Here is a 14,509-nt window from a genome sequence, read left to right on the forward strand (position 1 = left end):
ATGCATTTGTTTTAAAGGTAACAATACAGACTGGGAGAATAGCTTATGTTTCATCTATATTTATCAGCACTCACTGTACATTTGTGTCTTCATTACCAGGAAATATTAAGGGACATTGTGCCATCTATTCCTGTTTACAGTTTATTATGCAGAGATAGGAAACACTTAGCATGTAAAATGAATGTAGAAATTATTCCTGGATAGAAACACGGACATTTCCCACTCGTTGGCTCTTTCTCCTCCATCACCGGATCAGAGTGTAATTGTCAGTAATCAGGCCTGCTTGCTGCTGATAAAACCACTCTGAATGCTAGCAGCCTTCTTTGTGTGATGACTCAATTATTCCAGAAGTGCCTCATCAAATCTGCCCCATCAGCTGGGCTAATAAATAAGGAGAAGAAACTGGCCCCCCAAAGCAAATTATAAATCCATTTGCATTAACCATTTCGCTGGTCCATGATCTAGGCAGAAATAAGCATGGCAGATTGTGTTAAGCTTATTTGAATATGTTTATAATGTTTACAGCATGCAACTTTTTTTTCCCACAAGGTGTTAGAATTATCAGTCATGAATGGCATCTAAATGCAGTTATGTTAATTACGGCAAGGCTTTAAGTATCTTTGAGGGCTATTTTGTTACTTAAATCAGGTGAAAGTTAAATCATCTTGCAGAGAGAAATATAGGTCTTGCATAAGTTATTGGAATTGCTTCAGAGCTTAAGGAGAAGAGATCTATGTTTTATTTTTACAGGGACTGGAAAGACAAATACAAACACTGTTATGCGTACTAGTGTAAGTGCAATTACTTCATATCTATCACAGTGAGAACCGGAAGTTATTGTGATGCTCTGACTTTAACAATCTGCAAAAGCAAAAATTGCGTTTTTCTGAGAGCCTATGAGAGTTGCTATAGCATTCCCTGTACTGAAAATTCTTTGAAAGGTTCTTAAGGCAGAGATTTCAAAAAGCTGGGCAAACTGGTAAAAATCATTTAAATTAATCCACAGAAATTGTGTGCATTGACAAATTTTATTCTTTTAAAATGACAAGCTATACTGAATAACAAGAAGTTTTGTGTGTATATTTACAGCAATCACTCGGGGAGGCAAAAAATGTTAAAAGGTGATCAAGAAAAGTAGTCTGTTTGCTAATATCAAATAATTCATCTTGTTGAATATGCAACGATTTAAAATCTGAGACATCCTCCCTAAAAGTAAGCGAGATACCATTGACCCACTTTGCCATGGGAGCTGTTTATCCTGCAGAGTGATTCCAGTTTTGCTGAAGCTCTTGTTTCTACTCCTGCTGTGATCAGGGGCCTAATTCTGGGCTGGTGGTAAAAATGAAGTTTATGGCCAACAAAGAGTGCTTGTCTTTGCCTAAACATCTTAAATGAAATTTAGTGCTTATCTTCATTTGCTCCAGCCAACGAAGCATATGCCCTAATATCAACCTGGAAAGCTAGGCAGAAGAAAGTCATTTTTGATGGCATAAATATAAAGTGGAAAAGGCTTACATAATTTTTGTTCATCAACTTCTAAATATATAATCTCTTGCTATGTTGAAAATACGAATTCTGCAGCTGATTGATTAGGAACTCCAAAATAAAGGGTTTAAGTTTTCATTAGAAATTTAATGGAGCAATATGGGTTACACAAACTTGACTATAACTTAAAGTATCATACTGACTAATATAAAACTAAAGCTAGAAACTTGGGACTGTAAAGAACTTGTCTTAACATTCAAAAAACTGAGCCAGGCAAGGTTAATCCCCTCTTTTTCATCATTCCAACTAACAAATAATTGGTGAAGATATTAACGTTAGAAGAGCGATTAAGAGCTCAATCTATTGTAAATTGTGAAGATATGGCCTCAAGGGATAGCAATACTAAGGTAAATGTGCTAAAATTTTTATGTTTACTTATTAAAAAAAAAAACAAATCTCAGAGTGGTCTTTGGAGTCTGTATCAACATTCTGAACTTCTGAGAGGATGCTGTGGTTTATATCAGAACCACAGAATGTTCTGGTTCCCGTGGTATGCAAGTTCCAAAATGAAATTGGTGATGCTGATGACCTTGTATTAGTTACTATAGTACAAGGCTATGCGTGCTACATACATTTCATATTAAACTCATTTGCTGTTTCAACAAAGTTTTCCCTTTGACTTTAGTTCTGAGGACTTAAAAAAAAAGTACATCCTTTGGAACCATAAGTAAATTTTTTTTTTTTGAGACAGAGTCTCACTCTGTTGCTCAGGATGGAGTATAGCGGTGCGATCTTGGCTCATTGCAACCTCTGTCTCCTGGGCTCAAGTGATTCTTGTGTCTCAGCCTCTCAAGTAGCTGGGATTACAGGTGTGCACCACCACACTTGGCTAATTTTTGTATTTTTCATAGAGACGGCGTTTCACCATGTTGGCCAGGCTGGTCTCGAACTCCTGGACTCATGTGATCCACCTGCCTTGGCCTCCCAAAGTGCTGGGATTACAGGTGTGAGCCACCACACCTGGCCAAGGACCCATAAATAAATCTATGATTGTCTACTTTGGGGATACAATTAACATGTATATCATTATCAGTTTAGGTCATTCATTCTACCTGAAAAAATATAATCTGATATACTCTATTTTTGAAGAAAGTAACACACCAGACTCATTACCTTGTAGCACAGGTTTAAAGAATTGTCTTTCTCAGAAGTAGTACTCACCCATTAAGCAGCCATAAAGGACTGAGAGTCCCTAATTATTGGCAGATAGTAAAGTGGACAAATGTAGTCCTTCGTGATGACTTCATTTAACAAGCGAAGCCATGTCATCATCAGAGAGCACACTTAAGAATTGGGTAGCCCATTAGGTTACTAACACCTTGCTTGTCCTATTGTTTCCTTTTTTAAGATTCCTTTTTCATTAAAAAATGAGTTTCAATGCAGAAGTATTCATCTAAGCAGGCGGGGGCTGAAACTAACAGTTACAAGTTCTGAGAGCTTGATCAAGATTCTAAGTCTTAGGTTAACTGCCTTCAAAAATATGTATACTGCATGAATATTTTGGTAAGGCCTTAACTCTCATAACGTACTTAAGATCAAACTCAAAAAAGTATGGCAGTTAAGACAAATGGTTTTTAAAGGTATCTCCTTGATCTAACAGTGCACATGCAGGGGCTAGAGGGATCCGATGTCAGGGGCAGATTCCTTTTGGTATCTGCCAAGGGTGTGCTTCCAAACAGCAGGTGGGTGGAGTTATTAATGATAGACACATGGATGGAGAGCCTCTGCAGGGCTCCTCGTTCCCATTTGTATTTTGGTGTGCTTAGACTTCATGAGCTCTATTGTGTCAAATCATATTTCTAAACTTATATTTTGTCAGTGCCCTCTGTGCACTTCTCCAAGCCGATCTCAGCTGTGCTGCCTTCACTCTCTTCCCCAGGGAGGGGAGCCACGGCAGATGGGGTTAGGGCAGAGGGCTGATGCATCTGACAGCAAACGGCCGGGCTGTTGAGTGGAAGCTGTGAGCGTCAGGAAGCTACTTTTCCCCTGAGAACCAACTAACCACTGAAGAAAGTTGAAAATGAGCCCTTTGAGAAATGCTATTAAAAGTAGTAAAAAATTGCAATTGTGCAGATGATGTGCTGCTGTGTGCTTATTCGAATGCTAATGAGTTTGACATTAGGGAACTCAGAGGCTTTACAGCTACTCCCTTATGTGATTCAGTTCTTTATTGGCAATCTTTGAGAAAATAAATGGAAAATGTATTGCTAATAAATACATAACACGATAGGGTATTAGACAAAAAGCCATTACTTTCAGGATTTAGAAAGAGCTTTGTTTGCCAGTGTGACTGTTTTCCAGGATCTTTTGTTTTAGGTTAGTGTATGGCAAACAAAGGGGAATAGGCAGGTGGAAAGCTTCAGAACTCTTTCTGAACTGAGGGTGCAATAGAATAGGCCAAAAACATTTGGAGAGAAAGCCATTTTTTTTTAGTTGCAATCAAACACGAACTAAGAATTCCCAAGCTCCTGTGCTACTTTTCAATTCTCACATCATGTGCAGTAATCTGCTCTATCACTTGAGAATTTTGTCTCCATTTTTCCACAGGAACTATAGTTGCTGACTTGAGTTGAAGAAGCATCTACTTAATGTCTGGTCAAATCCTACAAGAAATACAGAAATCTATGATTAAAAAGCTGAGCACTTTGATATACTGCAAAGGGTAGAGAAGGCAGGACGGCAGAAATCTTCTGCAAGGAAGGTTGGTGGCTTGTGTTTTAAAACATCAGAACTGCCAGACATAAACATTTTAATTGTGCATGGATATACATGGTATTTGTATAAATTGGTTCCTGTAGTACGTTGAGTGCACCACACTGAATTTCAAAGTTTTCTCTCAAGGGCCAAATGGCCTGATGAAAACTGATTCTGTGCTCATCCCCAGGACCAAATAGAGGTGAGGCAGCTCTGTGTATGATGACTGAACACAGAGTAAACCAAGGGCAAATCGTTTCATTGGACAAAAAGTTAAAGCATTAGCGAAAGGATTAGTATCATGTTATGATGGTCTCTTTAAAAAGAACCCTAAGTAACAAACGAATACATTTTGGATCTGCCTTTTGTGACCGCTTGAGTATAGTACATTCCAAATCTTTTCTAAACTTTTTATTTTGGTGGTTAAAAATAAAAATAATAGTAATGATCATTGAGAGTCCCTCTTATCGAACTTCCCAACTAAATTGAAGAAGTAATACAGAGGTAAGTAGATGGATAGATAGATAGATAGTTTGGTAATAAAGACAAAAATAAATTTGGCTTACCTTAAAAAATAAAAAACAATTTTTCCCATTGATACATAGTATAAGAATTGTCATTCTATTTGTACTCTAGTACAACCAAACTATAGATAAGTGTCAACACTTTGTTGATTGTTCACTTAAGTGTTTATTGCTGCTCTTCTATTTATTTGTCCAGCCTGATATATTTTTCTTGTTTGATTTCTTATCTCAATAGAATGAATTTCAGGATTTATCACTAAATCAGACAAAGTCATTTATTTAGTACCCCTGACACAGCAGGGCAAACTGAGTTGGCATACAAGTTACCTGGAGAAAAAGAGAGGTAAGGCGACATTTTTATTTATTAAAAAGTAGAACACGTTGAAAGAAAGTGAATTCAATCAAAGAATTTATATGAAAGCTCTCCTCTACAACAGATCTTTCTCTGTGGATTTGCTTACAAATTTATTGTTAGTGCTGAATTTAGAATTGTGATTTTTTTCAGAAGCACAGCTATTTAATATTTTAAAATATTAAATAGGCAAAGTCCTCTGAGCCTACAGCCCTTTTGATATTGATTGGTATGTGTTATTTGTTCACACATGTTTGCCTTTAAAGAAAGTTTCTATGTTAAAATGTTTTTCGAAATCCAGTTTACATTCATTTGTGTTAGAAATTAGTTTGTTTATGGATTAAGAGTAAATAAGCGAGATTTTTAAAAGCACAATGTTTTAAAAAGTACTGTGGATGACTTCTGGAGTGAATTTATGCAAACACTAAAAAGTAAGGAATTGGATTATTCTTGAGAGAAATCTATTTCAAATGATCTATCCCTATATGAAGGAGCTTGATTTCTAACATTGACATATTTTGCAACAGATGCATCTCAAAATATCAGCAAGAAAAAAATTTTAAAGGCCCTTTTAGTGTGTTACTTGCCCCGAGTTATCTTTAAACTGGGCATATTAAAAATATATATCAAAAAACAAACCGTCTTCTAAAACATAAAGCTGGAGATTGTCCCCTAATGTCACAAAGCTGTGACTCTGAGGCCGTGGTACGGCGACTAATAGAAATCCTTGGCACAAGTTGGTTACCTAAGGGAATAATAGGACTATTTGCTGGAGTCGTTTGGCAAAAAGACACCAACACATGGCTTTGGTTTATATTCAGCATTGCCAGTTGCACAAAGTTGCAGGATGAAGTCTACACCAGCAGTGACAACTCAGAAATCAGGGAGAATGAAAACCAACCATTCACCTTACGATGCTCCCCAAGCTTGTTTCAGGTCTCAGATTTCTTTACGGCAGTGCATTTCTTTTTTCTTTTTTTTCTTTTTTCTTTTTTTTTTTGAGACAGAGTCTTACTTTGTCGCCCAGGCTGAAGTGCAGTGGTGCCATCTCAGCTCACTGCTAGCTCCACCTCCCGGGTTCACGCCATTCTCCTGCCTCAGCCTCCCAAGTAGCTGGGACTACAGGTGCCCGCCACCATGCCTGGCTAAATTTTTAGTTTCACCGTGTTAGCCAGGATGGTCTCGATCTCCTGGCCTCGTGATCCACCCGCCTCGGCCTCCCAAAGTGCTGGGATTACAGGCGTGAGCCACCGCACCCGGCCTAAGGCAGTGCATTTAAGGCAGTGCATCCTAAGCTCTAGGAAATTTCCTTTGAAAATCATCTCCTCTGAGGGGAATGTGCCTACACATGGCCCTCAGGAAGATCTGCTTCCCAGAAAACTGTACTTAAAATGACAGCGGACTGAATCTAGGTTTTCCTTTGAGTTTGGTATTTACAGGGGTAGGAGCAATTAGGGGAGACAAGGAGAAAGATCATAAATCCAAAGTGCACACATCCTTCGATTCTTCAGCTCTCTATATAGAACCAAAGACAGTACCATAAGAGGTATATGAGAACAGAGCATTGAAATCAAGAATAGTGTGCAAATAAAAGATGAAAAGTTCTGAAAATTATAAATATGTCATCACAGGTGGCATAAAAAAGATATGGGTTTGTTAGAATTTAATTTTTTTTAAAGTTTACTTTCTGAATTTGTTCCTATTCTTCCTGAGTTACTAATAAATGTATGAAAACAAAACTAGAAAAATAAGAGGAAGGGAAGAACAGAGAAAAAACATACTTAAACATTCTTAGTATTCCTCTCCACAAGTCAACTAGCATCCTTTTAGTACTGCAGCTCATTTTTCCCATGATTTCTGCTGTGTGACAGGTAAACATCTTTGCTCCCATTGTGAGCTGCCCCAAAGCTATGTTTAAAACAAAATGATGCCAGAATCATCAAAAGAAAGGGCACTCAGTGGAAGATTCTTTGTTCTTCAATTTGGCCAAGTTTCAGTCCAAGATGCTGGCGTCATCTAGTTGTTCGGTTTTCTGGGCCTAGCCATTTCCAACTTCCTGAGTTTTTCTTCACCATTTTTTTTTAAACACTTGTTTTTTGAAAAGGAAGCGTCCACTGTAGATAAAGCGTTCCTCATGGAAAGGACCCCAGCTGCTCTTCTCAGCAGTCACAGATCTTCCTCCCACCATTGCTGTGAGTCCCCAGGATTGAAACGACATCTCACAAGAGCAATGTGAAACAGCGATGGAGCCGCACTGCCAGGTCAAAAATCTCAGGAGATGAGCAGAGCAAAATCTGGTTCAAAAGGGAGCTTACTGCAAGTTGAATGTGTGTGATGGACTTCTTAAATTAAGAGTGGCAGCCGGGTGTGGTGGCTCACCCCTGTAATCCCAGCACTTTGGGAGGCCAAGGCAGGTGGATCACCTGAGGTCAGGAGTTCAAGGCCAACCTGACCACCATAGTGAAACCCAGTCTCTACTAAAAAAAAAAAAAAAAAAAAAAAAAAAATTAGTCAGGCATGGTGACACAAGCCTGCAATCCCAGCTACTTGGGAGGCTGAGGCAGGAGAATCACTTGAACCCGGGAGGCAGAGGTGAGGTTACAGTGCGCCGAGATCATGCCATTGTACTCCAGCCTGGGCAAAAAGAGCAAAATCTCATCTCAAAAAAAAAAAAAAAGCAAAGAGTAGCTACCTGCATGATATATCTATCTAACTAGACAGTGTTTTTTAATAAGTAATTAAATTTTTACTTGGACAGCTGGGTTTTGTTTTGTGTTTTCATTTTATTTGTCATTAGGTTAAAATAGAATTTTAAGTGAAAAATAAAATCTAAGGGAAATAAAACCTCCACACATGTCAGTAATTGGCTTGTGTGAATGAAAGCAAAATGGAGTTTATGAGTTCTATGTCCTGCTCCTTGAATCTCTTCCCTCCCACAAAACAGCAATTCCAGGACTTCCTCTTCAGTCCAAAAGAAGGTACCAGATCTGTGCACTGGGGCGATGTGGAAGAGACCTGCTTATTGCCCCTGATGTAAACTCCAGTAAGAAAAGACGTCAAGTACAAGTACTAGGAAATCACTTTATACATCTGTTTATAGGTTTGTAAGTACATAAAGATATTAAATGAGAGCTTTCCAAACTCAACTCAAGAGTTCAATTCCATTTTCTGGTCATTTTTCTTCCTCATTGTATGCCTGCTTATTTCCATTGTTAGCTCTTGCATGTTTTCCTCCAAGTTTTGCTTTTTGGCCTCTTTATTTTATACATGTCTTTTCCTATTGCCATTTCACCTTGCATTCACCTCTCTCCCCAGAAAACTGGAACATTAAGCCCTTTTCAAAATGTTTTTTCGTGGCATTATTAAGAATTAGTGACTGAGCAAGAACCACTTTTTTCTCCTTTTTATGTAACTATTGTACATAATAAGTTGATAGTTATCATTTAAACTGAACTTTTTTCTTAAAGTAGTTTCAAGTTAGGGAAAATAAGAGTGGCAGAGTTTACCCTTACTGTTCTTACTCCTATCGAGAAGTAGATTCTCAAAGCCAGGAAGAACCCATTATAGGAATTTCAGAATATATCTTCTGTCGGTTTTCATCTATAATGAGGTATATGAGAATGAAGTATATAAATGCCCTGAGAAATTTGGAAAGGGACAGCTTTTTAAAAAAATAAAACATCTGTTTTGAGAAAAAAAATGACTCGTTAGGTTTTACAGAATTAATTACAAGCTTGTCAGTAGTATCGGGGCTTAAGCAGTAAAGACGATCAAGTCTTCTTTTCCAGGGAGAAGAAAACAAAGTTCCCAATAAGAAGTGTAATTTTCAAGACTGCAGTACAAATTAGGTTGATTTCTTGAATCACACCATAATCATGTGCCTCATCTGTAATTCTGGAAGACTTTGAAAGAATGATAATCTACCTCCACCCCATCCCAGGGGCCTGAACACACACACTGAAGTAGAAATCTTTTTCCACTTCTAATGATCCATTACTTGGACAAGGAACTCATTGAACATGAGGCCTGATTTTACAAGACTTAAACCTTTCCATTGGCAATTTATTGGGGTCCATGCGAATAATCCAAATGAAGAATACTTAAAATATCTACTCCCATAGACAAGGTTCTAGAAACCAAAACCTATTTTTGAATTGAGATTTATGAGAAGAAAGCACTATCTCCTGAGCAATAAACTCTCCACACTGAAAAACACATACGCCTTGGGTTTCTTATGTTCTTATTTCCCAATGACCCCCAGACTTGAGTAGACACAATGTAGTAACTTTTGTTTTTTACGTGTGAAGAAGAGAAAGCAAGTGAAACAATTGAGTTGTATATTATGGCCTTGATCCATTTCACTCCTGCAACTTGACCCACAAGTTAAATTTGAAAACTTAGTTCTATGAATGAGTTCTCAGTTTTTAAATATGTTTGTATAGGATATCTATATCCTAGACCAACAAGAGGACAATAGCTCAAACAGAACACAATTATGAGACCAGCATTCCAAGCACAGTCAAAGGGAGGTCCATGAATATTTATGTATCCTTTCCAATGACTTTAGTGGGGAGCGGCTGCCTGGAGTGGTGACAAGGCAACCAGGCCCTTGGGTAGCTGAATTGCAAAATAGAATTCAGCTTAAAGCTGGTCTAAAGAAGATTGCACTTAAGTGTGCTTCTGAAATTTTGATTTGTGTCCACTGGCACTCTTTGCGGGTTATGTTTAGTTTTGCTAAAGAAACTCACGGAGTTCATCCTTGCCTTCTGGGTAATTCTTCAGAGGGTTAGGGTGAGTTAATAGCATCCATGTGGCAAGATAACAATAGATTGGTGTTGCTTTGTGGAGGCTCACACATAGAAGTGGCTTCCTCAGAAATATGTGTTGGTTTTCATTATTTTAACCCTCACATGCTACTGATCTCTTGTCATCTAGTTATTCATTTAGCACATGGAGGGGCGTTCGCTAGAGTTGAGCCACTTTGTATGCAACAGAGATACTCACGGGCAGAGGGGGATTTCACAACGCAGTGCTTACTATCCTGAGTAAACCAAGCCATTTTCATCTTAGGCAGTGTCACATCTGTCATAAACTCATATGGCTTGAAAAGAAGGAAAATCGACAGGAAAAAAATCACCCGTGTTTCATTGTTGTTTTCTCTTATTTTGTAGTTTTAAAGTATTCATAACAATGGACCATTTTATTTAGACTATAGCAACTGCCGTTCAGCAAAGGCAGTGAACACTTTTTGTTTGCTAGTTTAAAAAGCAGTTCAGCGATTGGTGTGGTGTTTATTATGAAATGATGACAAAAGAGTTCTGGTGGTTTTAATAGTTTTAGCTTACGAGAGCTGTCGTTAATTTTGTCTGTAGTGTTGCAGGTGAAAAAATGCACAATGGATAAATAGTCTATATTGGTTTAACTGAACATAATATATAGTGTGTTCTGGAGTTGTTTGTCTCAATAGACTATAGTAATCAAAAGTAATGAACCTATTATGTGCAGGACCTTGGAGAGCGTCGAATGGCAGTAAAAGTGTGGCACATAAAAGGTTTATTAAAGGAAATTAAAGTCCATCATTGCCACACCTGCTCCCCTATTATAAGTCTATGGCAGGTCAGTGCCTTCAATCACAACTCAGCCTCTGAGAGCAGAAATGCAGCTCCCATTACCATTGCAGTCACACCGCATCGGAGCTAGTGTCAGGATTTAAGGATGGGAGCCACTGAGCGCACCTTCTGCCTGCCTCTGATTTTCAACAAGCAAAGCAACTTATTTACGTTTAAGAATTTCTTCTGATAATGTACAGAAGTGAATTAAACTAAGAGATGATTAGTGGATTCTAGTGAAATGGATGAGTGTATCATGGTCAGAGTCTGAAAACAACAGGCTTTTAAAGTCTTTGCATCCCTTTGATAATTGATTTGATGACATTTAAAATATTTAGTAATGATGTTTTGGGGAATTTGACACTGACATATATATCACTCAAATTTCACCTTCCTTATACCTTTGAATGATTATAACTGGCATTTATTCTGAAATTATAAGAGTAAACGTATGTCATTGTTGATAATCAAAATTTCTAATGGTATTTTCTGGGGGCATTTCAGGGGTTTGTCTTCATGGTACTTTTTTCACAGGGAATCATTTTTTCCCCAAGCTTAGAAAGAGATATGTATTCAGAAGAAATGACTTAGATTTTAGTAAATTGGTCTGAAATCTTTTGGTTTGACATGTGAGGTTTCCTCTCCTTCACAGCCACTGTTAATGAGACGAGCCTTTTTCCATCTTTGTAATGCCAGAAGTGTTTGAGTCACTTCAAACACTTGTGGACAAGGACATCTGCCCTCTTGTCGCTGTTCTCTCTGGTTTCCAGCAACTGTGGATGTATTTCCAAAGCTGGTGGTGTGTGTGGGGAGTCACGGTTATGTACTATAGAGCCGGGCTGTGAGTCAAGAGCATGGAAGGCTACTGTTTTTCATAATGACCTTCAGAACTTCTAATTACATGTTTTCATATTTTGGTCAATGTCAAAGGAATGACCTTAGGACTTTGTGTTCATGTTATAGATGGATGCAGAGGCTGAAGATAAAACGCTGCGTACTCGCTCTAAAGGAACTGAGGGTGAGTTAGCAAGCAGGTTCTATGACACTATGCCTACCACACCATGAAATATGAGAGTTCCAGTGCTCAGTCCCTCCTGTGCAGTCAGAATGACTACAACTTCCTTGGGGCTTCTTTTTTCAAATCAAGCTAGGACACTGGCTCTTGGCGTGGAGAGGCAAAATATTATGAACTAGGAGTTAAAGAATTCAGAAAAGTCCAAATGATATACGATGCTAATTTTTACAAAATGCAATCATGAGTGGATTTGAACATCACGCAAAACAGCATAAGGTTCAGCAAGTGAAGGATGTTTCATGGAAAACTTCAAATTAATGGCCAAAGGAAAAGACAGAATGATTAGTTTATTGCCAAAGCAGGTTTTGATTTTTATGTTATCTGGTTTAGTGGTTCCCAACCTAAACTCAGTTCAAGTAAAATGATGGTGTTTGTTTTTTGACTGTCTCTGCTGGGAATTTCCAGCAGCTCTGATGTTTGGAAGGTTTAACTTGCTGGTTATCCCTCTCTTTTTGTAACCAACAGATGGTAATGTAATATTGAAATATAAACAGGCCCTTGATGATCTAAACATCTGGAAAACAGGATTGACTGGCAATAATACCCCTTAAGGAAAATAAATTTTATTATAATTGGCTATATTTTTGTGACCCTTAATTCTAAGTGGAAAACTCTAGGTTCACCACAGCCTCTGAAAATACTCGGATAGCTGTTCCCTACCTCCCCCACCCCACCCTCCTTGGAATCCACCTCACAGAGGAAGAGCTGCGGCAAAGCCGTAACCCTGCAGCTCTTTAGAAGGGTGTTGAGATGTACAGTTGACAGTGGCTGATCAAATGGAATGCTTTCATTATCTGTATATTTGTATATGTAGTCAAGGTAGTTAATTCCTCTTTGAGCAAAGTCCAGAATCCCAAAATTTTTAATAAATTCAAGGATAATTGTTTTCAGTTAAAATATAACCATGCTTATCATTAACCATGGTAACCAAAATGCAGAATAATGCTGTGCTCATGAGACTTTTTTCTACCTAAACAGAAATTTTATACTGTATTATTTTCCAGTCTTACTTTATATTACTTTTAAAGTAACCACATTATATATCCTAATATTTGGAATGTAGTATTTCTAAACAATAGCTTTTTTATGGAGCAAACTTCTCAATAGGATACCAGCTTAAGAAAAGCTATTTGACCCATTATTTGGAATAAGTTTATGCCTGCCATAAATATCAGCATGCTAGGGTGTGTATTTGGATTATTTGAATTTCTTCTTTTGACTTCTAAAAGCACAGTATTCTGTCATACTTTTAAAATGTGGGTTTTTTAAAATTTGCAATTCCTTTTGGACTTTAAATTCCTCTGGCACAGGCATGAACACCCTTAATAGAGCCAAAATGTTCTTCTAGAAATGAAACAACTGTTTCTCGTGAGGCATGAGTAATCTTTGAAACCACCTGTTGTCTCTCTCAATATGCTGCTTATCCTTGTGTAGGCAGGTATTTATAAACATGAACTTCTTTAGTTCCCATCATTTCAGTCAGAAAAATCAAAGCTGTTTTTCCTGTAAGTTCTTCATTTTTAAAAGGTTGGTGATATTAACATGGCTGAAGCTCATCCTCCCCTTTCTATATGGAGGAAGTTTACGAGTAAAAGCATGGGACATATTTATTTAGTAAAGTTTTACCAGTTTTATTTGAATATGTGTTAATATTACTAAAAATATAATCTTGAGATTCCTTTTGAATAATTTTCTACTAAAAATAAAATGTATTTAAAAAATAATCTGAGTCATTTGTGCTCCTGTGAATTTTCAATGAATCTTTAAGGACAGGTACCTGGAAAATCCAATCTATGATTACCAGGCCCCAGGGTCACCCAAGGTACTCAACCCACAGTCTGCCTATTCTGGGCCACATCCATCTGTCCTCTCATCTCCAAAGAACCAGAGCAAGAAAAGATAAACCCACCCAGTGAGAAACTTGTTGGTCGTTACCTCTAGGTGGGTGAAAAGTTTCCATTAAACAGTTTTGAAAATTATCAACTGATTGGGTCTTTTTTTTCTTCTTTTTTTGTCAACAGTGCCAATGGATTCGCTAATCCAGGAGCTCAGGTAAGATTTGCCCTGTATTACTTTTTTTCACATTAATGGGCTTTGATTATTTGAATAATTTGTACTTCTGGAGCCTCAGAATACTTGTTTTAACAGAAGGAATTGGCGAAAAGGCTTTTTTCATCCAGACGCTCTGTATGCACCAGGAAGGCAGAGGAGAATAACTGTACTGATACTTGATCCTGAACAACTCAATCTATTGTATTAATGACATAACAAAACAACGTTTTGCTGTGATGTGAGTGGTAGCCCACTTTTCTTCATCAAGCGTGTGCTCCCTTTGTGCACACCTCGCATGCGGTTGGATTTCACACTGATGGTCAGGGAAGAGCTGAGCTGTTATCCATGAACCTGACTGGTGGATAACCCAGATCCTAAGTTATCCACTGCTTGCATTAAATAATTAGATGATTCCAGGCCGAGGTGAGCAGATTTCCTGAGCTCAGGAGTTCGAGACCAGCCTGGGCAACATGGTGAAACCCCGATACTACTAAAGTACAAAAAACTAGCCGGGCATGGCGGCGTGAACCTATAGTCCCAGCGACTCAGGAGGCTGAGGCAGGAGAATTGCTTGAACCTGGGAAGTGGAGGTTGCAGTGAGCTGAGATCATACCACTGCACTCCAGCCTGGGTGACAGAGTGAGACTCCATCTCAAAA

At 38.1% G+C, this 14,509-nt stretch overlaps 1 protein-coding gene and 1 long non-coding RNA gene across 5 annotated transcripts in view; both read left to right on the top strand.

Moving 5' to 3' along the window:
- The window catches only part of LOC112423426 (uncharacterized), a 193,974-nt gene extending 189,791 nt beyond the window's left edge, over positions 1-4,183 (top strand). The window contains exon 4 of the long non-coding RNA XR_003013894.2: positions 4,093-4,183. This is a non-coding gene — a long non-coding RNA (uncharacterized lncRNA). The remainder of the gene's footprint in view (positions 1-4,092) is intronic.
- Positions 4,184-4,999: 816 nt separating this feature from the next.
- Positions 5,000-14,509, top strand: part of LOC105463382 (ST18 C2H2C-type zinc finger transcription factor) — a 113,342-nt gene continuing 103,832 nt past the window's right edge. For 2 of the 4 annotated variants that reach the window (XM_071068247.1, XM_071068249.1), the window contains exons 1-3: positions 8,133-8,219; positions 11,688-11,742; positions 13,821-13,851. In XM_071068247.1, the coding sequence (XP_070924348.1) occupies positions 11,688-11,742; positions 13,821-13,851 (86 nt within the window). In that variant the 5' untranslated portion in view covers positions 8,133-8,219. Of the gene's footprint in view, positions 5,107-8,079; positions 8,220-11,687; positions 11,743-13,820; positions 13,852-14,509 lie in introns of those variants that run through there. The other 2 variants (XM_024787233.2, XM_071068248.1) reach the window with 2 other exon arrangements.

The sequence above is a fragment of the Macaca nemestrina genome, chromosome 8 (genome assembly GCF_043159975.1).
Source record: "Macaca nemestrina isolate mMacNem1 chromosome 8, mMacNem.hap1, whole genome shotgun sequence".
Taxonomy (NCBI): Eukaryota; Metazoa; Chordata; class Mammalia; order Primates; family Cercopithecidae; genus Macaca; species Macaca nemestrina.